Source organism: Schistocerca americana, chromosome 3 (genome assembly GCF_021461395.2).
Source record: "Schistocerca americana isolate TAMUIC-IGC-003095 chromosome 3, iqSchAmer2.1, whole genome shotgun sequence".
NCBI lineage: Eukaryota > Metazoa > Arthropoda > Insecta > Orthoptera > Acrididae > Schistocerca > Schistocerca americana.
In genome coordinates, this window is record NC_060121.1 from 457,784,731 (window position 1) to 457,810,987 (window position 26,257).

General features: G+C 42.5%; 1 protein-coding gene across 1 annotated transcript in view; it reads right to left on the reverse strand.

Moving 5' to 3' along the window:
* Window positions 1–285: 285 nt before the first annotated feature.
* Window positions 286–26,257, reverse strand: part of LOC124606152 (probable cytochrome P450 4s3) — a 173,375-nt gene continuing 147,403 nt past the window's right edge. Inside the window, exon 3 of the mRNA XM_047138116.1 lies at window positions 286–723. Within this exon, the coding sequence (XP_046994072.1) occupies window positions 286–723 (438 nt within the window). The remainder of the gene's footprint in view (window positions 724–26,257) is intronic.

Sequence of the window (26,257 nt, forward strand, 5' to 3'; positions counted from 1 at the left end):
GTTCACATTTATCAGTGCTAACTCGCTATACGTATTTATATATTGAATAATGTGTGAAACTTGAATTAATTCTACACTCCATGTGATTAAACAATCCTGTCTGTCATTATTACAGACGGCTGTACGATGGTGAAAGTCGAAGCCAATATGAAAACAATTCATCGGGCTGAATGTGTTTCACTGTCGTCTGTGTACATGTATACTGAAGTCAAAAAGTGGATAATGAACTTAGGATCACAGCGAATCTCGCTGGTTGAACTTCTGTTTTAGTTCACTCTGCTAAGTTCAATTCTTCATCGTGGGAGCTGAACGTGGGATGCACGTGATCCTGATGCCGCGGACAGGCTTGCCCGTGATGAAGACTGCGATCTCCTCCAGCTCCTCCCGAGTGCAGCTGGCGACGATGCGGAACTGCCGCATCACCATAGCCAGCGTCGTCTTCATCACCAGCATGGCGAAGCGTGCACCCACACAGAGGCGCGACCCAGCGCCGAACGGCAGGTAGCTGTAGGGGAAAAGTGCACCAGCGACGCCGCCCTCCAGGAAGCGACGCTGGTCGAACTTGTCGGGGTCGGGGAAGAGCGCTGGCTGGCGGTGCAGCAGGTTCAGGAAGACGAAGACGACGCTGCCGCGGGGCGCCACGTACCGCCCGTCGCTCAGTGGGATGTCTTCCGACGCGAACACCGGTGCGACTGGTACCGTGGGAAACAACCGCAGTGACTCCTAAGGCAGAAATCAGGAAATTACATCGTTATTATGAGCATAGTTCCCTGATAAATTAAATAACCTAGAATCAATGGATTCATGGGGATAAAATTGGTGACGATGCACAGACATAAAAATAGACCTCTGACTGATAAAAATTTAATCTACATGTGTTATGTTTGGTCTATACAGGGGGTTACAAAAAGGTACGGCCAAACTTTCAGGAAACATTCCTCATACACAAAGAAAGAAAATATGTTATGTGGACATGTGTCCAGAAACGCTTACTTTCCATGTTAGAGCTCATTTTTTTACTTCTCTTCAAATCACATTAATCATAGAATGGAAACACACAGCAACAGAACGTACCAGCGTGACTTCAAACACCATGTTGCAGGAAATGTTCAAAATGTCCGCCGTTAGCGAGGATACATGCATCCACCCTCTGTCGCATGGAATCCCTGATGCACTGATGCAGCCCTGGAGAATGGCGTATTGTGTCACAGCCGTCCACAATGAGCACGAAGAGCCTCTACATTTGGTACTGGGGTTGCGTAGACAAGAGCTTTCAAATGCCCCCATAAATGAAAGTCAAGAGGGTTGAGGTCAGGAGAGCGTGGAGGCCATAGAATTGGTCCGCCTCTACCAATCCATCGGTCGCCGAATCTGCTGTTGAGAAGCGTACGAACACTTCGACTGAAATGTGCATGAGCCCCATCGTGCATGAACCACATGTTGTGTCGTACTTGTAAAGGCACATGTTCTAGGAGCACAGGTAGAGTATCCCGTAATAAATCATGCTAACGTGCTCCACTGAGCGTAGGTGGAAGAACATGGGGCCCAATCAAGACATCACCAACAATGCCTGACCAAACGGTCACAGAAAATCTGTGTTGATGACGTGATTGCACAATTGCGTGCGGATTCTCGTCAGCCCACACATGTTGATTGTGAAAATTTACAATTTGATCACGTTGGAATGAAGCCTCATCCGTAAAGAGAACATTTGCACTGAAATGAGGATTGACACATTGTTGGATGAACCATTCGCAGAAGTGTACCCGAGGAGGCCTATTAGCTGCTGATAGTGCCTGGACACGCTGTACATGGTACAGAAACAACTGGTTCTCCCGTAGCACTCTCCATACAGTGACGTGGTCAACGTTACCTTTTACAGCAGTAACTTCTCTGACGCTGACATTAGGGTTATCGTCAACTGCACGAAGAACTGCCTCGTCCATTGCAGGTGTCCTCGTCGTTCTAGGTCTTCCCCAGTCGCGAGTCATAGGCTGGAATGTTCCGTGCTCCCTAAGACGCCGATCAATTGCTTCGAACGTCTTCCTGTCGGGACACCATCGTCCTGGAAATCTGTCTCGATACAAACGTACCGCGCCACGGCTATTGCCCCGTGCTAATCCATACATCAAATGGGCATCTGCCAACTCCGCATTTGTAAACATTGCACTGACTGCAAAACCACGTTCGTGATGAACACTAACCTGTTGATGCTACGTACTGATATGCTTGATGCTAGTACTGTAGAGCAATGAGTCGCATGTCAACACAAGCACCGAAGTCAACATTACCTTCCTTCAATTGGGCCAACTGGCGGTGAATCGAGGAAGTACAGTACATAGTGACGGAACTAAAATGAGCTCTAACATGGAAATTAAGCGTTTCCGGACACATGTCCACATAACATCTTTTCTTTATTTGTGTGTGAGGAATGTTTCCTGAAAGTTTGGCTGTACCTTTTTGTAACACCCTGTATAGTACGCGTCATCTTAAAGCAGGGTCATTCCATGTCAAGTGTCCCAGCTCGACCATCTTCAATTTTGATGAAATTTGTACAGCATGTACCTCAGCGCCTTGCATGAACTTATGCAAAGTTTTAGGCTCACCTGTAACTTGGTTAGGTGCTAGAGCCATTTTCGTGAAGACCACTTTTACAGAGACCGAAAATCCGTGAGGAAATCGTCAAGTTTGGCATTCCACTGTTCCTAATGTAAAAGAGCTAGACTCTGGCTTCTGGGTATAGTGGTACAGCTTTGTGTGCTCTACACACAAATGTTGCAAGTAGAGTTCAAACAGAAATACATTTTGCGTAAACTCAGTTAAAAGTGGGCAACAATCATGTCGCGAGAAATTTGCCCCATAGTTTAACGAGACATACGTAGTGGAGAAAGTGCGCTATGGACCTGGTCTTTTGCCAAACTGCTGTCTGACTGGGTGTTTAGTGTATCACAAATTTTGGCCTGGCTTGTGTGTTTAATTACTGTGCTACCATCCTGTAAATTTGCTAAAAAACATGAATGTATTAAAATACAACCGTGTTTAAAGTCACGTACCTCAAAATAGACACCTACCACATTGCATTCATTAACACCATTCAACAGAGCATATCTAATTCTGTTAGAAAAACTTATTTTCATTTTGGTGCCTCTTTGGGCATGGTACAAAAATGTCACCTAAAATTTGGAATTTTGTTGATTATGTCTTCATTGTTTAAATATTCATTTTGCTGTTTATTCGGTGATTTTAAACCTGTTTGTGACAGATTCATTGCTAAATTTAACCATTTAACTGTACTAGAGACTGCTACATAATTTTTGCGAAGCTGAATGCTTATTAATTTTATTTCTTTTATTTATTTAGGACTCGACAATTTGATTTTAGTGTCTGAAGTATATCAAGTTGTTGCTAAAATGGAAGAACGAGATCATGTTAATGTATACAGTTTTGGAAATACTGATTCCCCATGCCATTTAATGACATACAGTGCCTTAAAAGGACTGAAAGCTGTAAAGCAACTTTCCTTAGGAGAACAAGGAATACCTACTAGACGGAGTGGTTTACACTATACTGAAAATAATCAACTATGCTTCTATCATGAAGCTTTAGTGCTAAAAAGGTGCTCACTTATTCCTTAAGTTTTCCTATTTTAACTGGACCTGACGAAAAAACGGCGCTGACTAGCGATTGCAGCAGGGCGTAGGGACTTTAAGACTGTGCAGTAGTGTCAGGACTTTACCGCCTATTTGAATGAAGCGAAGTTCCTAGAATAGATGGCCGCAATGAATATAGTAAAATTACGTGGCAACACCAGCAGCCTCTTCAGGATTTTTAAAAGTTTTATCTGGGTATAAGGTGACTACTAGACTTATCCCCATTAAACAAAGGGGGAGGTATGAGAACCGCGTTCCCATGACTTCGCCTGTAAACAAAGTAACAATGAAGATCAAAAACAAAATAAACTTTACATAACTGGATGCAAAAAAGACTCTACCGCAATGCCTCAGAAGGACCACTGTCATCCCTTAGAGTAGGGAATAAGAAGCGGTAAAAAAGATCAGATGTTAATAAGTTTCTTCAATAAGTTTCTTCATATCGAGCAATAAATTTGTTAAAAAGACCAACATTTCCCACCTTCATTGTTAATCAAACGATGAGATAATCTCAGCACTGTGGCATTTGCAAGTACTACTCCTATTGCCGTAATTTTACACTGTAAGCTTGCGTTGTTCCTCTTGGCATTCATACAAGAAAGGCTTCTTCGCTAGGATCGAAACTAACATACGCACCGCTGCGCGGGATTAGCCGAGCGGTCATGGGCGCTACAGTCATGGACTGTGCGGCTGGTCCTGGCGGAGGTTCGAGTCCTCCCTCGGGCATGGGTGTGTGTGTTTGTCCTTAGGATAATTTAGGTTAAGTAGTGTGTAAGCTTAGGGACTGATGACTTTAGCAGTTAAGTCCCATAAGATTTCACACACATTTTTTTAACATACGCACCACCTAAGTTAAACGGTATTAACCAAATAGTCACTGTAGTTTCATTTATTCCATTGGCTGTTAAGTCTATATTATCTGGCTCCCTTGTCGACACAGCAGCAGCTACGTGTCTGCCATGTGGCTAGTAAGCTTTCAGGCAAGAAGTGCCTACAGCTGGATGGCAAAGACCCATAATACAGTAAAAATACATTGTGGAATGAGAATTTGATCTTACAGTAATCATACTGATTCGTCGGAAGATTTTTTGTGTTTCTCGTGTAACGGCTGTAGACGAAACTGAGTTCAGATCATGAGTGTAATAACGTGACTGGAAACTGTGGTCCAGGGAAAGAAATCCACCTAGGAGCTTCTACGAAGTGCTGGAAATCAGTGGCTCAAGTGAGCAATCACGCACGCCTAGTTCTGAGATGTCGTCTGTAAAAATTGTCGGGAGGAAACTGGGAAACCAAAAATTGGCAATCTTCTCCTCATCGTCAGCGGAGAATACAGCAGAAACGGAAGGATAAGATGGAGAACGAAAACCGAAGGGAAGAGAGAAAAATTAATCAAGACTGTGAGTAAAAGTCTATTTGCCCCAAATACACGTGAATTAATGTTCATTCCTTTCATTGCAACATCAGCGATTTCGAGGCTACTATCGTCTTTTCATGCTAGTAGCTTCAAAATTGATCATTTTATATTAAAAAATGAGGATCAATAATTTCAATGTGCGGATTGTTCTTTCTTTCTCTCAGCTTACCACGTGACTACGTTCCCGTGATTCCGTCAACGATGGAAAGTATAATCATAGGAAACAGAATCTTCTAAAACAGAATAATACTCCTGCTGTAAACAGGAAATTTTTGATAGGTCCCCGTAAAATTGATGCCGCAAAAAATGCATCAGCTCAGGATGCTGAGTGATTTAGACAATTAGTGAGGCCTGGAACGGTACTTAGATACCCTAACAGATCAGGCGTACGCAGATACTCTAACGACTGAGACGTAATCAGATACGGAAATGCTTAAGGCGCCTCCTCGCGACAGTGAGGATAGCGGAGTTCGAATCACTGTGTGACGGAAATTTCATTCATACGTCAGAATTTGGAGGCTGGAAACAAAAGTGAACAAAATGCTTGGGTGAATACAGAGTCCCATCAATGAAGCAGGAATCAATGATGCAGGTTTTGAAGAACACGCACCGGACGTTCATAGACCGAGAGCGTTGTTTTTATCCACTTTTGTAAGTTAGACTGGGTTTTTATCTACCAATTAGCGCATATTGCGAAGACTGGTTTGTCCATGGTTTGTAAATGATGCTTCTTCCTTTAAAAAATTTTGCAAGGCTATGCCATACCACTTTCCATATATAACATTCGGAGAACAGTAACCTATTTTAGAACCCATTGCAATGAAGTGGTAGATGCAGTGAAATGTAAGGAGGATGAAATCCGATGGAGTGTAATATTCGCATAATACTTGTTTAGTAGACGCCTTCCAGGCGGGATACAAAAGCTTCAACAACAGAACACAGACTGATGGGCTTCAAGCACACTTGTAAACACAACCGTCATACGTGAGTCACATGTTTGCTTATATTTCGTATAATGAGGCAGATGGTTGTGGAACCTCTTCTCCTGGCTATGTGACAGTCGTTTGCGGCGCTGGTATCTTGTAAGTACTTGATCAACTCCGAAAGTCCTATACCCGTTAGGTTGTTGAAGTTCTCTTAGAAGCATCTTTCAAAAGCCACATAACAAGTTTATAGTTCCATTGGAAAAAAACAAATTCGATGCCGTTGTTCGGTGACTATAAGCGATAAAAATTACACGCAAATGTCATGAAATTCACCATATTGTCCGCTATAACTTGAGCAAAACCGGATCTTATATATTCATTTATTCCGTATGTATTTGGGGTGGCCTGTGTTAGCTGCCTCACCCTATTTTTTCGAAAACATTATATCAGAACCAACCGCAAGCTATTGTGGGAGATTCTGCTCTTCATTGATGGAGTAACCTACCAGACATTCAGCAAAGGCAGTGATACCAAGCCGCCTCAAGAAGTAATTCCTAACAATGTATTCACATCTGATGACGCTGCAGTGGAAAACCAGGATCAAATACGGAAACGTTTTTGATTTGGCCGCCATAATAAGGTTGACCTGTTTTATTTGAGTCAGACATGCTGCAGGATTCTGAAGCAGTTGGTAAGGGATAATGCAAAACTTACTATCACTTACAAACAAGGCAGTATGAATTTTAAAAAAATGTTTATCAACAGCATGTAGCAAACAACATGACATTCAGTGAATTTATTACCATATCCTGGACATGCAGTAGGCCTAAATGGTCACTGATAAAACGAGAATATTGAATGACAGACGATGCAGACGAAACATCTAAAAGTTTCTATTTAAAAGAAAGTGTACAAATTTGTAATAGTGTCAGTTTATTATAGACTATGGGCAAATGTGCACACATGCAGACTTCTTTCGAGTGGACGGTACACTGGCCAATCATTGGTTTAAACGTTGATAGCTAAATAAAAACAATTAACATAGACATAACGGAACTGGATAGCATTAACAAGGCAGCTGCTACAGAAGGCGAAATGTATGAATCTAAGGTGGAACAGTTGAATGACATAATCTAGCGATGTGATTCTATGTTGAGGGAAAAACTGAACAGTCAACGGAAGTCTCAACGCACAAGTAACGGAACTGGATGGGTTTATTACAGGAGGCTGAAATGGTGAAGGAGAAGAAGAAGAAAAATGAGGAGGATGTACTCTTTGTTACGGCGTAAAGTCAGCGCCAGCAAGCCAGTCGGGAACGAAAGGAAAGAGAAGGCTGTGAGAAGAGATCAACCAATCGCAAACTGACTGACCTCCTTTCTGGACCACAGTGCGACAGCAGCGGCCCCCAATGAAGACGACATAAGCGTCATGCCCGACTTGTGACAGCCCATTACGATAGCACCATCAACGTTAGCTACTTCGTTAGCTGATGCATCGTAGCCGCTTCATTACAATCTCCACGTAGCTCAGTTAGAGATCAGCAGTCACAGCATTTCATTTGATGTTTTATGTCGCCCTTTGATTGTGACACATCTGTGTAATCAAAGATAAGTGCTTGTATTTGTCTAGTTGTAATAAGACTAATTAATATGAGTTGTTTGACTGTTTGTCTAACGAACCAAGTGCGCTAGATTCCTAAACACAACACTTTTAGCAATTTGATTAACCACCACAGTGTTCGCCAAAGAGGTGCGACCTACAGGGTGTGCCAGGACCAACTGTATCTGCTGGGAAAACATCTTGTTTAGTTAACCAAGTATGTAACTCAGAATGAAAAATACTCCTATCATAGCACAAAAAGGGCAAGTATGTCCTGGGCTGAGTTAAGGGTTAAAAGAACGTAACTACCGCTCCTAAGTATTTGGTAGCTTCGAAGACATTTAAATCATAGCGTCTTGGTATATTTGCGCGTTTTTACATGTTATTGTTAGAGTCCAAATCTGTAGTATAATGTACCGTGCCAAGTGAAGTAACTTGATATGAGGTGTCGTATCATATAACATAAACTTGCCACCATGTCATCCAACACGGCTTTTGGCAAGTCATACAATATGACACAATGTGTCATAAGATTAGAATGCATGCGCCTCCATTGTGGGACACTTTCTATTATACACAAATCAAAAAAAAGTTTTGCAACATCACAGTTATCAGAAATCCTGAAGATAGTCGTTGACTGTGGATATTGTGTCACAGACACAGTCCCTTTGAATGGTCAGAGCTGTCTCTAAACCCACCCAAAGATGTAACCAACCTTGCAAGACCAGCGCTTATTAGAAGGAGGAGGTCCGATAGCCGATCAGTTCCAGTCATTCCACCAGGAAGGAGGTACACGGCTCGTGTTGTCTGTAGTTCAACCACGCCTAGACGGTCAAATCCTCGGTTCGATAGCGTCCTCATTGATACTTTGTGGTAGGAAGGGCTCACAACAAGGGAAGTGTCTGGGAGTCTCGGAGTGAACCAAAGCGATGTTGTTCAGACATGGGGGAGATACAGAGACACAGGAACTGTCGATGACATGTCTCGCTCAGGCTGCCCAAGGGCTACTACTGCAAATCACAGTTATCAGAAATCCTGAAGATAGTCGTTGACTGTGGATATTATGTCACAGGCACAGTCCCTTTGAAAGGTCATGGCTGGGAGTAACCCCGACAGCAACACCACCATGTTGAATAAAGCTTTTCGTGCAGCCACAGGACGTCGTGTTATGACCCAAACTGTGTGCAACAGGCTGCATGTTGCGCAACTTCACTCTCGACGTCCATGGCGAGGTCCATCTTTGCAACTACGACACCATGCCTTAAACCATAAAATCGTGGAGACCTGTTTGAAAGGCAACCCGGTCAGGCTGAACGCCTTATACACACTGACCAGCGAGTGCAGCAAGATGGAGGTTCCCTGCTGTTTTGGGGTGGCATTATGTGGGGCTGACGTACGCCGCTGGTGGTCATGGAAGGCGCCGAACGGCTGTACGATACATGAATGCCATCCTCCGACCGATAGTGCAACCATATCGGCAGCATATTTGCCAGTCATTCGTCTACATGGACGACAATTCGCCCCCCCCCCCCCTCCATGGTGCACATCTTTTGACTGACTTCCTTTAGGATAGCGACATCACTCGACTAGAGTGGCCATCATGTTATCCAGACATGAACCCTATCGAACATGTCTGGGGTAGATTGAAATGGGCTGTTTATGGACGACGTGACCCACCAACCACTCTGAAAAAATTTGGAAATTTGTGGCAAGTACTATGGGACCAAACTGCTGAGATCATCGGTCCCTAAGCTTACACACTGCTTAATCTAACTTAACCTAATTTAAAATAAGGACAACAAACACACCCATGCCCAAGGAAGCACTCGAATCTCCGAGGGGGGGGGGGGGAGGGGGGGGGGGTGGGAGCCGCGCGAACTGGGACAAGGTTACCCCTTGCGGCTCACTCTGAGGGATCTATGCCGAATCGTGGGACCAAGTGGTGGGACAATCGGGACCAACTGGCCTTGGTGGACTTGTGGATAGTATGCTACGACGAATACGGGCATGCATCAAGCAAGAGGACGTGCTACTAGGTATGAGAGGTACTGGTGTCTACAGCAATCTGGACCAACACCTCTGAATGTCTCGCTGTATGGTGGTACAACATGCAATGTGTGGTTTTCATGAGCAATGAAAAGGGCGGAAAGGATGTTTATGTTAATCTCTGTTCCAATTTTCTGTACAGGTTCCGGAACTCTCGGAACTGATGTGGTGCAAGACTTTTTTTGATGTTTGTAGATGCGCTCCTACTCTAAAATACTTTGTATTGTACACCCCTCTCCCTAAAATCACATAAATTGGTGTCTGTTTATTCTTACAACCATGCATGTAACTCATAACAAAGGGTGAATATGTCAAGGTGTTTTGATTTAAATGTCTTTGGAGATGCCAGATAAGTCGGAAAAGTAGTTTCCTTCTCGTACATTCCTATCTCTTTCCAGGAAATATTCATCTTTTTGGGCTACGATAGGAGAATTTTTCGTTCTGGTTACCAAATTTTGTAGTGTGCCGACTGTTTTCAGTCATAGAGTACGCCAAAGTGAGTTACAACAAAGCCAGCTGCAGACATGGAAGAGTTTCACGCATTGTGAAGCAAAACACAACCCACAGGCACTGCGAAGCAGAGCTGGGCGGGCACGGTACAGTAACAGCCAATGCTGGAATATGGTAACGGTAGGACAGAAGCCTTTCCTCACTAGCCATCATGGATATGTTTACAGTATGTGGCTTAGGCCCTAAATGAACATAGTCTAGAGTGTATAAGTGATCAACCATTTATGAACTAAAGTGTTCTTGTCTTAGTATCACAGCCTACATCACGAGACTGTGACAGCCAGAGGAAGAGGATTGCTGTTCAACCACAGGGTGGGGCAGCCTGCCCTGAGTCTCAAGAGGAGCTGCCACTGGACCAGAGAGCCATCTGCTTGCCGGGGGAGGTCACGGCCACCTCCACAGATCTGTCAGCTGGGCTGCCATGCTGTCATCAGGGTCACAGCCAGAGACTTTGCTGACTGAGGCATTTGACTGACATTGCACTTGGCCCCTCTCTTTGGGCTGTCAGTGATGCTGGACATCTATTGTTTCACATGAGTGGAAACTGCAGGCCTCCACCAAGCTTTTCCTGAAGTTCTAAGGCCGAGGGCCAGACTAAAGAAGTTAGTTAAACAAATCTACTACAGCGCTGATGTCTCATTTCACTCTCCATGGGTGAAAATCTGGTGGTCATCTAATACTGGTTTCAGATCATTGACGCCACCTTCTTAGAGCAACATTTGGACCTACAACCTACAGTATGGTGAGTATAAAAATTTTGCTTGTGTTTTGGTCATGGAGAAAACATTTCATGGTCGTGCATTTTGTAAAATAGATTTTATTGTGAATAGAGAACCAATGGATTTCTCTAGTTCCAGAAGTAGGAAGTCATGGTTGGTAGTATGTGTTGATTATGCACAGTGTGACTCTGAGGACCACTCAATGCTCTGTACAGAATAATTTTCGGTAAAATTGTATACTAGTAAACGTTGGGGGCATATGGCTAGACAACATCAAAAGTCGAGATGGCTCATGATTAGACGTAAGAATTAAGCTAATGTAAACAAAAACACCCTGAAGAAGGTCACTTTCAAGAGTTACCGAAACGTCTGTAGTTTTACGTATTGGTAATGCAGTCACAAACCCAGAAAAAAATTATTGACTATGACAATGGGCACGGAAGCCTATATTTCCGTTTCCTTCTCTTGTGAGTGTTAGTTCTGAAAATGAGTGTTTTCAAGAACAAAGCTTCGACAGAAACAGAGATGCAAGGTGTATCAGAGCCAGAAGCAGTACGCATATTGTTAGAAAGGTAGCACAATTAACAGTCGATAATATAGAACTGGGTGGGTTGCTAGAATGGCAGTTGTCACAATAGTGTGTAGATTTGTCAGTTGCAATTTTAATTACTCCTCTTTCTGGTAAGGCAACCAAGGTTGCGAAGGCCTTTGCAGGACACCTTGGAAATCTGACTGAGACGAAAGGTTGGTGTGATAAGGAACTATTGAATGTTGCAAAATTAAGACTAAAAGGGGAAGCTAAAACTTATGTAGGGTATACATAAGCTCTTAAGGAAGCTACAACATTCGAAGAATTTTAAGAAGGGTTAATCCAGAGATATAAGAAATGAAATAGTCCCAGACACTACAGGGAACAATGGGGTAGTAACTAAGAGAAATACGGAAGCTGTGGAACAATATGCGGATAGGATAAGAAAAATTAACGGATGTACCTATGAATTGAGACAGGATGACAGGATGTTGCAGCCAATGAAATTATTTTGCAAGTAGTAATGCAGAGGCCGCTAGAAGCTTTTCAAAGAGGTTTCATGCGCAAATATCAAGAGGTGTACTGACAGAGGCCCGATGGATTTGCACATAGCAGTGTGGTTAGCTATAGAGCGAGAGGAGATGGATTTGTCAGATGAAATTCGGGGTAAATGGACAGGGTTTGCAGCTGGTACAAGATGTTTCAGGGGTAGCTGAATGAGGCAGTGCAAAAATGGTGCAAATGGCTCTGAGCACTATGGGACTTAACATCTATGGTCATCACTCCCCTAGAACTTAGAACTACTAAACCTAACTAACCTAAGGACATCACACAACACCCAGACATCACGAGGCAGAGAAAATCCCTCACCCCGCCGGGAATCGAACCCGGGAACCCGGGCGTGGGAAGCGAGAACGCTACCGCACGACCACGAGATGCGGGCTAATGAGGCAGTGGCGTCAGCGTGTAGGTGATGTGGGTAAGGTAAGAGGAAGTATTAGTTTTAGAAAGAGAGGATTAGGGAAGAATAAGGTGTTAGACGGCGAAGGTATTCCTAACACTGAGTACGGAAAAGTGTAATTTTGTGATGGAAGAGGTGGCATACATACAGTAGGTCATTTCAAAGTAAAGATGGGGTGAAGACAGACCAATATTAAATAGACCTACACTTGAATTTCCTGTCCCAGAATCTGTAAAGGAGTATGCCCTTAAACAGGTGAAAGAAGCTTTAACATTGAGTCAGTGTGTTGTCACAAGAGGTAGAAGGCGTAGAACATCATGTAGCTTAAGCGTCAAGCCAAGTAAATTCTGCAGAAAGAAATTATTGCACAAGGGATATAGAAATGTTAAGCCTTATTTATCGAATCGAATATTTCAGATGTTACCTATACGGGAAAAATAACAGATCAATCGGTATTAAAATGGTTCTTGGGTTACAGGATCCATCTAGTAGGTTGACGCGATAGGCAGTAAGACTGAGTGAATTCGATTTCATATAAACCTGGGAAGAAGGATGGAAATGCGGATGGCCTACGTAGAAAAGTAGCAGTATTACATATTGGGGATAATGAGCATAAGTAATGACGAATTGCACAAAGAGCGGATGACGAATGTAAGTAGTATTTTAAATAGTCACAGTTTTGTATCCAGGATGGATTGCTATGCAGAGAAACCAAGTTCGGATCATGAGTAGCAAATCAGCGAAGCAAAGGAATAGAGTGCTATAGGAAGCTCATGACGAAGTATTAGTGGGTCATGCAGGTTGCAGATCTACCAACAGAAGAGTATCAGAAAGGTACTGGTGGAAGAATAGGCAGACGGACAAAAACCAGTATGCGAGTAATTTTATACAGTGTGCACAGAAATCGGATTTGCGTCGAATAAGAAAGAGGTTACCTGAAGCTTGGCACCATTTCAATTTCTGGGGATTGCTGTTTTGGGTCCATTCAATGAAACATCTGCAGATAATTTTTCAAGATACGTAGAAACGGTCACGATGTCAAACCAAAAGGCAGCAGCAGTGGAACAAGCACTAGTGTATTATAGGATACTAGCGTTTAGAGAACCTGAAACTATAGTAACAGACTAGGAAACGGATTTCATGTGAGATCAATTCAAGAAACTTTGTAGGTGACTGAACGTGAAGAAGTTAAGGTCGAGTCCTCGCTATCCACAAGGCAACAGAAGAACTGAAAGAGTGCATAGGACAATCGGAAAGCCACTTGGATACTGCGTTGAGATACGTCACAGCAACTGGAACATCCATTTAAAGTATGTCGTCTCTGCGTAAAGCTCAAAACAGCATACAAATACGGAAGTAGTTTATGGTCGTAAAATGCCACCACCATTCGATATACTGAAAACGAGGAAAGGCAAGAGTGGATAGTCTGTTAAGGAATTTGCCACAGTGATTAGGGAAGTTTGGAATATAGTACGGAAGACAAATACAAGAGTACTAGAGGAACAGGAAGAAGCAGTGGGCTGTATGGCAAGAATGCCGTAATAGAAGGTTGGTCAGTGGGTGATGCTATCAACTTCGTATACGCCAAAGGGTAAGACAAAGAAGTTTTTGCAAAATATCAGGGTCCATACCAAGTTGTACAGACCATGTCGTCAGTAAATGTCAAAATTCAGTTGCCGATGAGAACGACAGTTGGACATACAAGGGAGTCTGGAAGTTATTCCAGGGATAGGAGATGCACACCAGAAAGTAAGAGTGAGGAGAAAGGCTTCGTAAGATACACAAGAGGTTGTGAATGAAACGGTAACGAGGAACCCGTATGGATTAAGGCCTAGGAGATAGGCATTTATTATTTTTATGGTTAGATACAGAATTAGTGTAATTAGTATAAGCAGTTGCGAAGCAACAATTAATTTAATGGGGAGGAAAGTAATATGTATTCCTGCCGATAGGTGAGACGCAGAGAAGGCGAGATGATGTTCATAGCGGGACTACTGTTCTTCGTTCGGGTGGAAGCGTTACAAAACCACCACCTGCAAGGAGGCGTGCTGGTCTCCAAGCAAGATGACGTAGTGGTTGCCAATCATCGCTAGGCGATACAGATAGTATTCAAGGCATGGAAAATGCGTAACGAGGTGAGAAGATTGGAAGAAGCATTCCATAAATTCTGTCAGGGAACAGAAGGCACAGGATACTCAAAGGAGTGCTGGGTATTTGAGAGAATACATGGAGTGTACGAGAAATTAAGGAGTGAGATAAACCAGGTACTTGGGGTTATTCAACATACGCGAAAGAAGAGGGGTTGGATCGATGCTTGAGGTCGGATTATCAATACAACATTAGGCAATGCTGATGAGGAAGACATTCGAAGGGAGGATGACAAAGTAGAAGAGATTAAGCAGTGGGAAACAGGGAACAAAGCTGTAAGTGATTGGCACACTATGTATATTGCGAGTTTAAAGAAGGGCGTGTTGAATAACACACGACTACTACCGCAACTGACTAGAGAAGTAGTGCGGTATGCTAGAGCTGCAGAAGAGGCAGGGAACTATAAACCGAAGTAGAAATCTTCGATACACTGCTGTAATATATTTAATAATTCTTTCTTAGTCTCCTTCTGTATGACGTACACAGTTTCCACGTCGGTGGTAAGAGTTTTAGCTTACTCAACATTGCATAACTTGACTAACCAGTGCTACTGTTATGGATTCCTGCCAGTCAGATTCTTTTTTGGAAAAAAATAAGAATTTTAATTCTTTCCTACATACAAGGATAACTATTTTAAACACTACAGCGTTAAGATTTAAGTTAACCAATGACATGTAATGACTTCCAAGACCTGTAGATAATCTAAGAGCACCTCTTGCTCATACAGCTCTACTTGCGAACTACCATCACTTAGCAAACTGCAGCATATTTTAATTTGTTCCATGACGTGAACTGAAAATTTTCTCCACATATAAATGTACAGTAAGCAAAACTACATGCAGGGAACTAGGAGCCAATAAAAGGAAAATTCTAAGTTTCACTTTCCAATGACAGTAGTCGTAATTAGATGTCTCCCTCACAACGAATATGGATTCTTCTCTTGCCCGGGTACACTCCTTCAAACTAAGTAATGGGGTTTTTGTTGAACACAGAAGGGCAGTATGCAATAATTTACTGGAATATAAGGCCATGTCATGGTCGAAAGTGTGACAGGTGATCAAAAGAAAATTATTTATTTATTATTATTATTTTATATGCCCTCTCTGACAATGCTCTCGTTCCAAGGTGATGTGAAACAAGAGAAGTTGAATTCTCAGAAAAGATTATATTATGTGTAACAGCAAGGAAAAATCTGAAGCATTTCTAATATACTTAAAGCATCCACTGCAATTAAAACAGCAGATCATGTAACATTACTGGTTAATTATCTCGATAATTAATAATGGACAATAAGCGTCAACATTACTGCCTTCACCACTACTGGGTCCTCTGGTCTCTCAGGGAAATAAAACGCCACAATGTATTTGATAACGGTCTTCACTGAAGAGAAAATATCGCAAATGTTAATAAAACCAAGGCTCTAGCTATCTGCCAAGTATGTAGGCAAAGATTTAACCTTTATCTTTTTAATTAACTTCCTGATGAGTAGTTTCATGCAGACGTGTTTACAACTATCATTAAACCTCATTTTGCGTATCTTAATATCCTTTAATGAATAACATGTATTTTGGATAATTATTCAAGTTAAGTGATAATTCATTTATTCATTCATATAATGTCCAAAAAATTTAAGCATGCAGACAGTACTTATCTGAAATTGTTTTCTCTTTTATAGGTGCATTTCACGGTTTATTCCTGTTCTCTAAGAGTGAGTCGCAACCAAAGAGAGAATCTAACATTCTGCGTGGTTTCTGTTTGTTCTAAGTCGTGTCTCTCTACCACTTTCACATAACGACGCTCTGAGCGTGCTTTTTAGGGAATTGACTGGTTTGAACCTGGGACCTGTTGCTGGTAAGGAGACGCCAGACCACACATGACATGTAGAGTTCAGAAGAGTTCAGTGAGACTAGCGATGATATAACCAAATACTTAATGATTTCAGCTTCAGCTCCACTGCACACCCTGTAAAAGAGTCTTAGTACCAACTAAATTTAGTGGAAGGGGTTCAAGGCTTTCCTATTTTTAGTTAGCTGGTAAAATAACGTCGAAAAAGCAGTTAAGTTTACCATTGGAAATTTTATTCTACTCACAAAACATTGTTTATAAATTGCACTATTGATAAAAGGAAATGTTTTAATACAGGATGATAAAAACCAACTGCATTCAACAAAAATGTGAAAGAATATTCCCTGAATGGGTTTCCAAGTTCTACAATGGATCGAAGGGTGACCTATGCCATATCACATCTATAATCTAGGTTTAAATTAAGTTTCACAAAAGAGAAAACTATCAAAATGGTCTACAGTGACCCTCAATTATCTTTAATTACTTATCTAACTTGTCGTAAATTACAGTAGCTGATGTGGCTTCTCAATAATTATATAACAGAAAAATCATCACGTTTCAGATTTTAACTTACGTAGCAAATGTGAATACCATGAGCTTCAATTGACGATCGACACTAGTATTACGTAAAAAGGGGATGTAACAGATGAGACTTCTGCAGTTCTGAGTGAAGCCTTATGCGCTCAAAAATGCGGCATCGCGTGCGTTAATTACCTTGTCGGTGTTCGTCAGGGGGCGACGGCCGGCGCAGCTCCATCCAGCTCGCCGTCTCCGAAGCAACTTTCTCCTAACTTCTCCTTACTACAATTTACCGAAGTTGGTTTAAAAAAAAACTATCTGGCTGTGTTTTCATCTGACCAGTCAGGGTCTCAATGTTAACCTTAAGGTCCGCCTACAAAAATTCTGTCCATCCAATGAGGAACGTTATACGTTTCGTGGTGGGCAATGTTTTTAACGTTTGCAACGTAACAGAGACGCGAAAAAGTCTCACGCTAAAACTTGCAGCTGGTGTGGCCCTTTTAGTGTTGGCGTAAGATCTATACTGTTCTTCTGGAGGGCTCTAGCTTTTAACATGGGCTGGAGGGTGGTCCTGGTGGTTACTTTTCGTGGTGGGGCAATGGTTTTTAGGTTTGCAACATAACAGAGACGCGAAAAAGTCTCACACTAAAACTTGCGGCTGGTGTGGCCCTTTTAGTGTTATCGTAAGGTCTATACTGTTCTTCTGGAGGGCTCTAGCTTTTTAGCTTTTAACATGGGCTGGGTGGGTGGTCCTGGTGGTTAGCTGGCGACGTGGGTGTCCGTCCCTTATCGTAGGGCCTTCTAGCTTAACACGGTTCTGGCTAAATGGTTCAAATGGCTCTGAACACTATGGGTTTAACTTCTAAGGTCATCAGTCCGCTAGAACTTAGAACTACTTAAACCCAACTAACCTAAGGACATCACACACATCCATGCCCGAGGCAGGATTTGAACCTGCGACCGTAGCGGCCGCGCGGTTCCAGACTGTAGCGCCTTTAACCGCTTGGCCACCGCGGCCAGCTAACACGGTTCTGCTCTCGGCTTCTGTTCTCGTTTCTCCCCTTGGAACTGCGTCTGTCACACGGTGGGAAGGTATGACATGTATTTAGGTATTCTTGTGTTAGTCTGTGGTATTCCATCTGCTCACTCGTTACTCGTATTACTTTGATTAATTTAATGTCACGATTCATTCGGAGCTATGTGACATACTACTGGATTTGCTTATCATATCAGGGTTTTCATGGAAGGTGTTGGATTTGCCTGACACCTTACAAGAATACATCGGGAGAGTGTGTCATGTTATTCAGCGTTCCCTGCAGTGTCATGCCATACTGTTAGTTGCCATGTTGTAGGAAGTCATTCCATAGTTCTTTTTAAAGATAGAGAGTTCGTGTATGGTTTTGTAAGCCACATAATTGCTGAGTTTCTTTTCGGAATCGTACGCGCGATGTGCTCACAATATAAATGTACGCACATGTCTAGAAAAAGGTATAATTATTCTTATATATTGTGTTCTGTAATTCTGCTGTGTTTTGTGTACAGTGAACTATTTGTTTACTTGTGTAATGAAGCTTTGTTTTATACACATTCTTCTATGCATATGATATTCCAAGAGTTTTGTGATGACAGATAAACTGATAAAGGTCTGCATTATACTTAGCTGCATTTCCGAAATGCCAGGAGCATAAGATGGCAAGCTTTTTTTGTGATGGAAAACTTAGTTGCTGGTTGGAAAAGAAAATATGGTCGATTATGTCTTTTTCGTACGATTCTTTTTTTTTTTTTTTTTTTTTTTGACAGTTGCTATAGGCAGTACCCCAATAACCGTTTTTGTTGCTGTCCGGAAACTAAATGAAGTTTGCTTTCACATTAGAAAGTATGGATTATGGGAAGTAAGGTCAATAACTCCCAGTGAACTGATAGTTTTTTGTTTTAAATTTTAACTTCAAATTATAATATGAACCCTTTATAAGCAAAGTATAAAGCACAAACTACTCTGTGAGTCAATCTTGTCACGACTTTGTATGTGGACAAGAATTTTCCAAACTTTGAACATACAACAGTAGTTACATATTTTAAATTATAACTTCTGGTAATTCCGTAGACAAGGTATAATATACAAGGCGTAAATTAATCAGATCTGATACTGAAACTTAGAAATCAAATGCAGAAGACTACTCATGGAGCTAAAATGCGATATCGGATGCCACCCCCTTCCCCTTTAAATTTTGATTGTGGTGACCCAGACCTGTAGCAAAGCTTAATGTTTACTTTCCCCCTAATTTAACTGCTCTCTTACGTATTTAACGCACTTTTCATCATAAAATCTAAAATTCCGTAGTAAATTCGGATAACGCATATTAGATACTGGGCAAGTCTTCAAGTGTTTTGATGCAATTACGTACATATATTATAAATAAACTACGAAAAATGTAAGGGGGCGATTTACTACATAACTTTCTACAATTTTTCTCTATACGTAACTACACATAAGCCGAGTAATCTGATTTGTGCGTATACAACCGCCTGTGTGCCTTAGATCGTACGAGTAATATACCTGTTTTGTGAGGCGGTGCTCCCTGCTCAGTGAAACACAATTTTTGCTTTGAATGTGAAATGTAGAACGTTCGTCCCTGAAATTACTGTTACTCTTTGAAAGTTTTCTGTAGAAAAACGTGTACCAAATTACACGAAGATGTGTCCTAAACTAAATTTTACAGACAGTATCTTTTACTTCTAAATGTTCCACTAGTGACCATCCCGTGTTACAATATTTATATGAAAGCTACTAACACTCTCAACAGACAGTGTATCTGGAGTATTAGTGCACTGCACTCAGAAATAATGTTATTAATAAACGTTAACAGCAGCAATTTCATGATCTGGAGTATTAGTGCACTGCACTCAGAAATAATATTATTAATAAACGTTAACAGCAGCAATTTCATGATTTTCTTATGTATTGTCACATACCACACCTCATTGATTTCACTTCTGAAAATGTGGTGCAGGCTTCTTCAATTTTCTTCTCCCTGGTCTTGGTATTGGCTCTCTATGTTATTTTATCTTTTGGTCACAACTGTTTGTCTGGATCTAAAGCATACCCACCTAATTTCCGCACAACCGATAAAAATTAAAGGGACATGATATTTCCGCCATAAATGCCTCAACGTGTTTGCTATTAGCGAGTATTTTGCACAGCATCAAATTGACTGCCCTACCTAGGAACTGGTATGTGTGGAAATGCCCACCAATGCATACAAGTTCTTTATGTTTAAGAATACTCATCACCAGGAGTGCTGCCCCTTATCATTGATGTGATTTTCGAGTGCCTCCTAGTTCCTATGGCACATTATCAAGGTGGGCCCATTACCTCCTTCACTAACGCTGGCTGAAGGATTATATAGAAGTCAATAGCGAAAAGAGGGCCGTCTGAATGTGTGATTCTGAAAATAATTTTTAAAAAGTCAGTATACAACTCAGTTTTTTGGAAAATTTTAGGAGATTTGAGAAAGCGCTTTGATATACATTTAATTTTCCGTTAGAATGGGCATTATGGCGCAAGAAATTAACACGCCAGCCCAAATTTTAAATTTTAATTTTGAATCGAAGAGCAGTCACTCTGGAGATGGCTAAGGTTTCGGTAGCGTTCATAAAACCTGACTAAGCAAGTATGTGTACAATGCACCTTAGCAAACGCCACATTTACAACTTCCACTATGACTTTGCGAAACCAAACTTCGCTGATCCAAAGTTACTTTATATGGATACAGGCAGTTACATCTACTTTGCGAAAAGTTGTGATCCATTTGAAGTAATGTGGTACCAGCCCAATGCATTCGACACTTCCTAATATGCAGCTGATAATCCTAATGTTATTACAACAACAAGATTATTATCGCCCTGATGAACGAGGCGAATGGCTTACACATTACAAAGTATGTGTGACTTAGAAAAAAAAAAAAAAAACGTACTCCATACCATACGGACATGTGTCATCCAAATACAGGCTAAGGATGTGCATCATGTGGTCATAATAGCCTTAAAGATTGATGATTACAAGGATTGCTCAATGATGTTGGTAGTGCCCCACCTCACACCTCAACCTCCGTAATTCGTGAGTCAAGTAGTCTATGGATCACATAACCACGTGACACATCCTGTATCGCAGCTGAAAGTTGGTCTTTCCCACCACGATAACAAATGGTTCATCTGTGGGAACAGGATCAGAGCCAGTCCATAATCATACTACTCACATTGGTGATAGTGTTAGTAAGAGAGTGGGTGCATTTCTAGAGTATATGTGTATAGATTAGTAGTAGGAACCGTTTGTCACAGGTCTTTGTATCTCAGTAGTCACTGCATGTGTCATTGTGCACTATCTCAGTGTGTGTGTGAGTGTTTTGTGTGTGTGTGTGTGTGTGTGTGTGTGTGTGTGTGTGTGTGTGTGTGTGCGCGCGTGCGAGACAGACAGAGAGAGAGAGAGAGAGAGAGAGAGAGAGAAAGGGGGGGGGGGGAGAGGGAGAGAGAGAGAGAGAGAGAGAGAGAGTTAGTAGTACCAATTAGTCTAGTGAAATGTATATATCGTACGACAAACTCAGTACTCTGAAAAAGATACTGGATTGTTTAGAAAAGGTATGTCAGGAACGAATCGGAAAAATGACGGAAACGTAGTAGTATACAGATTCTTTATGGGTAGTTTCTCATTTTGTATTTAAGATTGGTCCCTGTTTGTATTTAATTTTTCTATTGAAGTTCAAGAAAATAACATAATGTAAAACATAACACTGAATACAAAAAATGTTCTTAATAAACAAGATATTTGTTATATTACTGTTATTGTTTACGAGGAACGAGCTGTTACTGTAGTGTACAGAGCACGAATTATGAGGAAGATAATGTAATTACTCTGCAAAGAGAAGGAAAATGAGGACGGGATTGAGAAAAAGCTATTGTTAGTAAAATCCTGTTATTAATTTGTTATTATAATTTATCGAAAATACCTACAAGTTGATCCTAAACATACATGATCCTCTCACTAATAAAGAACTCAAATGACTAGTCGATTTACAGTAAGAAAAGGGAGAGGTGAGGGAAGGGGAGAGGAATTTCATTTCCGCTGCTCGGAGGTTTCCCGCCTTTTTAAATGCACATAATCGGCCTCGGTCGTTATCTGGCCTCGTATTGATATAGTGAAAGGATGACCATGGTTTTCCCACTTTCGCAAATGCCCGATGTGCAAAACCCCACTAGTAGTGTTTGTTGAGGACGATCCCAGAAGTGTTATCCTGTCAATGAACTAGGGGTAGGATCGTTAATGGGTTCAGAACATGCACTGCTGCTTTACTGTTGTTGAACGGTTACTAGATCGAGTGTGTCCCTGCCTCGGTATTCCAAGGACGTGTGGCTTGCGAGAGCCAAGTCAACACAAGCATTGCGATTCGTCTGGCTGTGTTTGATGGATTTTTCCTAATTTTATGAGCTTTTCGTGTATTGGACGATTGTGTGCCGTTCTATAGTAGTTACGTTGTTGCCTTGTGATGTTAACTGTTTGGCTTGAGTATTCTCGTTGTGTGTTTTGTTCCTTAATCTTGATGTCTGTAGCTATTGAATGGACGTTTGAGTACATATTTTAAGTGGGTGCCTTGGGTTCACCAGTGTCTGAGTTGTGTAATGTCATCGTGTGTTTGAGCATTAAATTCAGTAGTAAGGAACAATGTGTGGGTCCATTCGCTTACTCAATCGGTAGGATGAGCGCTGTACAGTGAAGACTATACCTGGAGGGGGTTTGCTTCTACCAAACGCTAAACCAGGGTTGGCACACTGATTATAGCAAGGCTATTGTCGTATGCTGGTATGCTACAGTCAGTGCTGATCAGGCTAGTGCAGTCTAGTTATAACAGGGCTGAATTCCTGACGTAAATTCGAATTGTGGGTTAAGCTATGGCTAGGGCCGATTATCATAAGTGGCTTACCGCTCCGTGGGTGAGTAGTATCTCATGATAAACGACTATCGCCTTCGGGGTAAGTGACGCCGCCATCGTAAGTAAAACTAATTCATATGGTAGCTCTGGATTAAGAAGTACAGTAGCTCAGGTGTAGCTTAGTGAGTGGCTGCTACAGCATTCACAGTATCTTCACTGCTAGCCATGTACACTCCTGGAAATGGAAAAAAGAACACATTGACACCGGTGTGTCAGACCCACCATACTTGCTCCGGACACTGCGAGAGGGCTGTACAAGCAATGATCACACGCACGGCACAGCGCACACACCAGGAACCGCGGTGTTGGCCGTCGAATGGCGCTAGCTGCGCAGCATTTGTGCACCGCCGCCGTCAGTGTCAGCCAGTTTGCCGTGGCATACGGAGCTCCATCGCAGTCTTTAACACTGGTAGCATGCCGCGACAGCGTGGACGTGAACCGTATGTGCAGTTGACGGACTTTGAGCGAGGGCGTATAGTGGGCATGCGGGAGGCCGGGTGGACGTACCGCCGAATTGCTCAACACGTGGGGCGTGAGGTCTCCACAGTACATCGTACATCGATGTTGTCGCCAGTGGTCGGCGGAAGGTGCACGTGCCCGTCGACCTGGGACCGAACCGCAGCGACGCACGGATGCACGCCAAGACCGTAGGATCCTACGCAGTGCCGTAGGGGACCGCACCGCCACTTCCCAGCAAATTAGGGACACTGTTGCTCCTGGGGTATCGGCGAGGACCATTCGCAACCGTCTCCATGAAGCTGGGCTACGGTCCCGCACACCGTTAGGCCGTCTTCCGCTCACGCCCCAACATCGTGCAGCCCGCCTCCAGTGGTGTCGCGACAGGCGTGAATGGAGGGACGAATGGGGACGTGTCGTCTTCAGCGATGAGAGTCGCTTCTGCCTTGGTGCCAATGATGGTCGTATGCGTGTTTGGCGCCGTGCAGGTGAGCGCCACAATCAGGACTGCATACGACCGAGGCACACAGGGCCAACACCCGGCATCATGGTGTGGGGAGCGATCTCCTACACTGGCCGTACACCACTGGTGATCGTCGAGGGGACACTGAATAGTGCACGGTACATCCAAACCGTCATCGAACCCATCGTTCTACCATTCCTAGACCGGCAAGGGAACTTGCTGTTCCAACAGGACAATGCACGTCCGCATGTATCCCGTGCCACCCAACGTGCTCTAGAACGTGTAAGTCAACTACCCTGGCCAGCAAGATCACCGGATCTGTCCCCCATTGAGCATGTTTGGGACTGGATGAAGCGTCGTCTCACGCGGTCTGCACGTCCAGCACGAACGCTGGTCCAACTGAGGGGCCAGGTGGAAATGGCATGGCAAGCCGTTCCACAGGACTACATCCAGCATCTCTACGATCGTCTCCATGGGAGAATAGCAGCCTGCATTGCTGCGGAAGGTGGATATACACTGTACTAGTGCCGACATTGTGTATGCTCTGTTGCCTGTGTCTATGTGCCTGTGGTTCTGTCAGTGTGATCATGTGATGTATCTGACCCCAGGAATGTGTCAATAAAGTTTCCCCTTCCTGGGACAATGAATTCACGGTGTTCTTATTTCAATTTCCAGGAGTGTATTTCTTTTTCAGTTTCCTTACATTTTGCATGCAGCCATTCTTTTTAAGCTTCCTTGCATTTGCTATTTCTTTCGTTTCTAAGTGATTGGTGTAACTGTAGTCATAAACTGTTGAGAACATTTTTATACTTCTTTTTTCCGTCGATCAGCTAAAGTATTTTATCTGTTATCCATGGTTTCAAATCATTCGCCTTCCCTCTATCTACAGTTTTCTTTCCAACTTCTGTGACCGCCCTTTTTGGAGATGCCCATTCCTCTTCAATTGAAATTCCTTCTGAGCAGTTCATTAGAGGAATTTCTATAGACTCAGAGAACTTCAAGAGTGTCTCTTCATTTCTTAGTACTTCCGTATTCCGCCTCTTTGTGTACTGATTCATCCTGACTAGTTTCTTCAACTCCAGCCTTCGATTTACATTACTGAATTGTGTTTTGAGTCTATATCTACTTCTGAGTACGCCTTAATATCCAATATCCGATTCGGAATCTCTGCCCGATGATGGTGTAATCTACCTGAAATCTTCGAAATCTTTCCGTATCTCCCGATCTTTCCCAAAGTATACCTCCTCCTACAACCACATTACAGTCCATCGTACCGAGCCAGGTGGCGCAGTGGTTAGACACTGGACTCGCATTCGGGAGGACGACGGTTCAATCCCGCGTCCGGCCATCCTCATTTAGGTTTTCCGTGATTTCCCTAAATCGCTCCAGGCAAATGCCGGGATGGTTCCTTTCAAAGGGCACGGCCGACTTCCTTCCCCGTCCTTCCCTAATCCGATGAGACCGATGACCTCGCTGTCTGGTCTCCTTCCCCAAAACCAACCAACCAACCAACAGTCCATCGTGACTATTACATTTCATTTCTCTTTACGCACAGAATTACCCGTTCAGTATCCTCATATACTTTCTCTATCACAAGTTTCTTGTGCTGGCCGTTTTCTTCCTCTATCTCTTCATGTCCTGGTTAGAACGAGCGGATGAATACCTGAACCATTGTTGTCAGTGTTGGTTTGATGTCGCTTATGATGAGAGCAATCCTGTCACTGAACTTATTTAATGTCACTGAATTTATTTAATTTATATAAAAATGAATGAGCTGGTGTATGTTAAACTTGATGTTTAGAAGAAACCCAAATTTTATAGTTAATTATCTCAATTTTTACCACAGTTTTTAATAGATTTGAAAAATTGTGAAGTTTCAAATATGTGCAAGCATGGTTTGGATGCTGTGGAAAATCCATCGAAGAATCTCTCTTGCTTATGAAGAAAAGTATACCTATAACTACAAATGTAGCTATTAGTATGTGAAAAATGGATAAAGTTACACATGTAAAAAAAAAGTATTTTGTTATGTTTTTGAACTTCCACTGCTATGAGTGTGAACAGTGAATCCTTCCTGGTCAGGCTAAGAAAGGTTTATGAATTTAATTGTAAAAGTATAGACAGTGGAAATTAAAATGTCCTGCGGTGCCTCTCCTGCTCCAAGTCGGCCCGTTTGACGTCCTACCCCTCCCCCCCCCCCCCCCCCCCTAACGTCACATTCCTTCGCTCTGTCCTTACGGATACGTTCGTCGTGCGTCCCACATTGTTTTCCGCTATTGTTTCATGCAGTGTTGCTTGACTGCTAGCACTGAAAACTCTAACGCTGCACTCAGTCGTCTAGTGAAGGCCGTCGGCCAGTGCATTGTACGTAGAGAGAGGTAATGCCTGAACTTTGATATTCTCTGCTCACTCTCGATACCGTGGATCTCGAAATATTGAATTCCCTAGCTATTTAATAAATGGAATGTCCCATATTCTAGCTCCTACT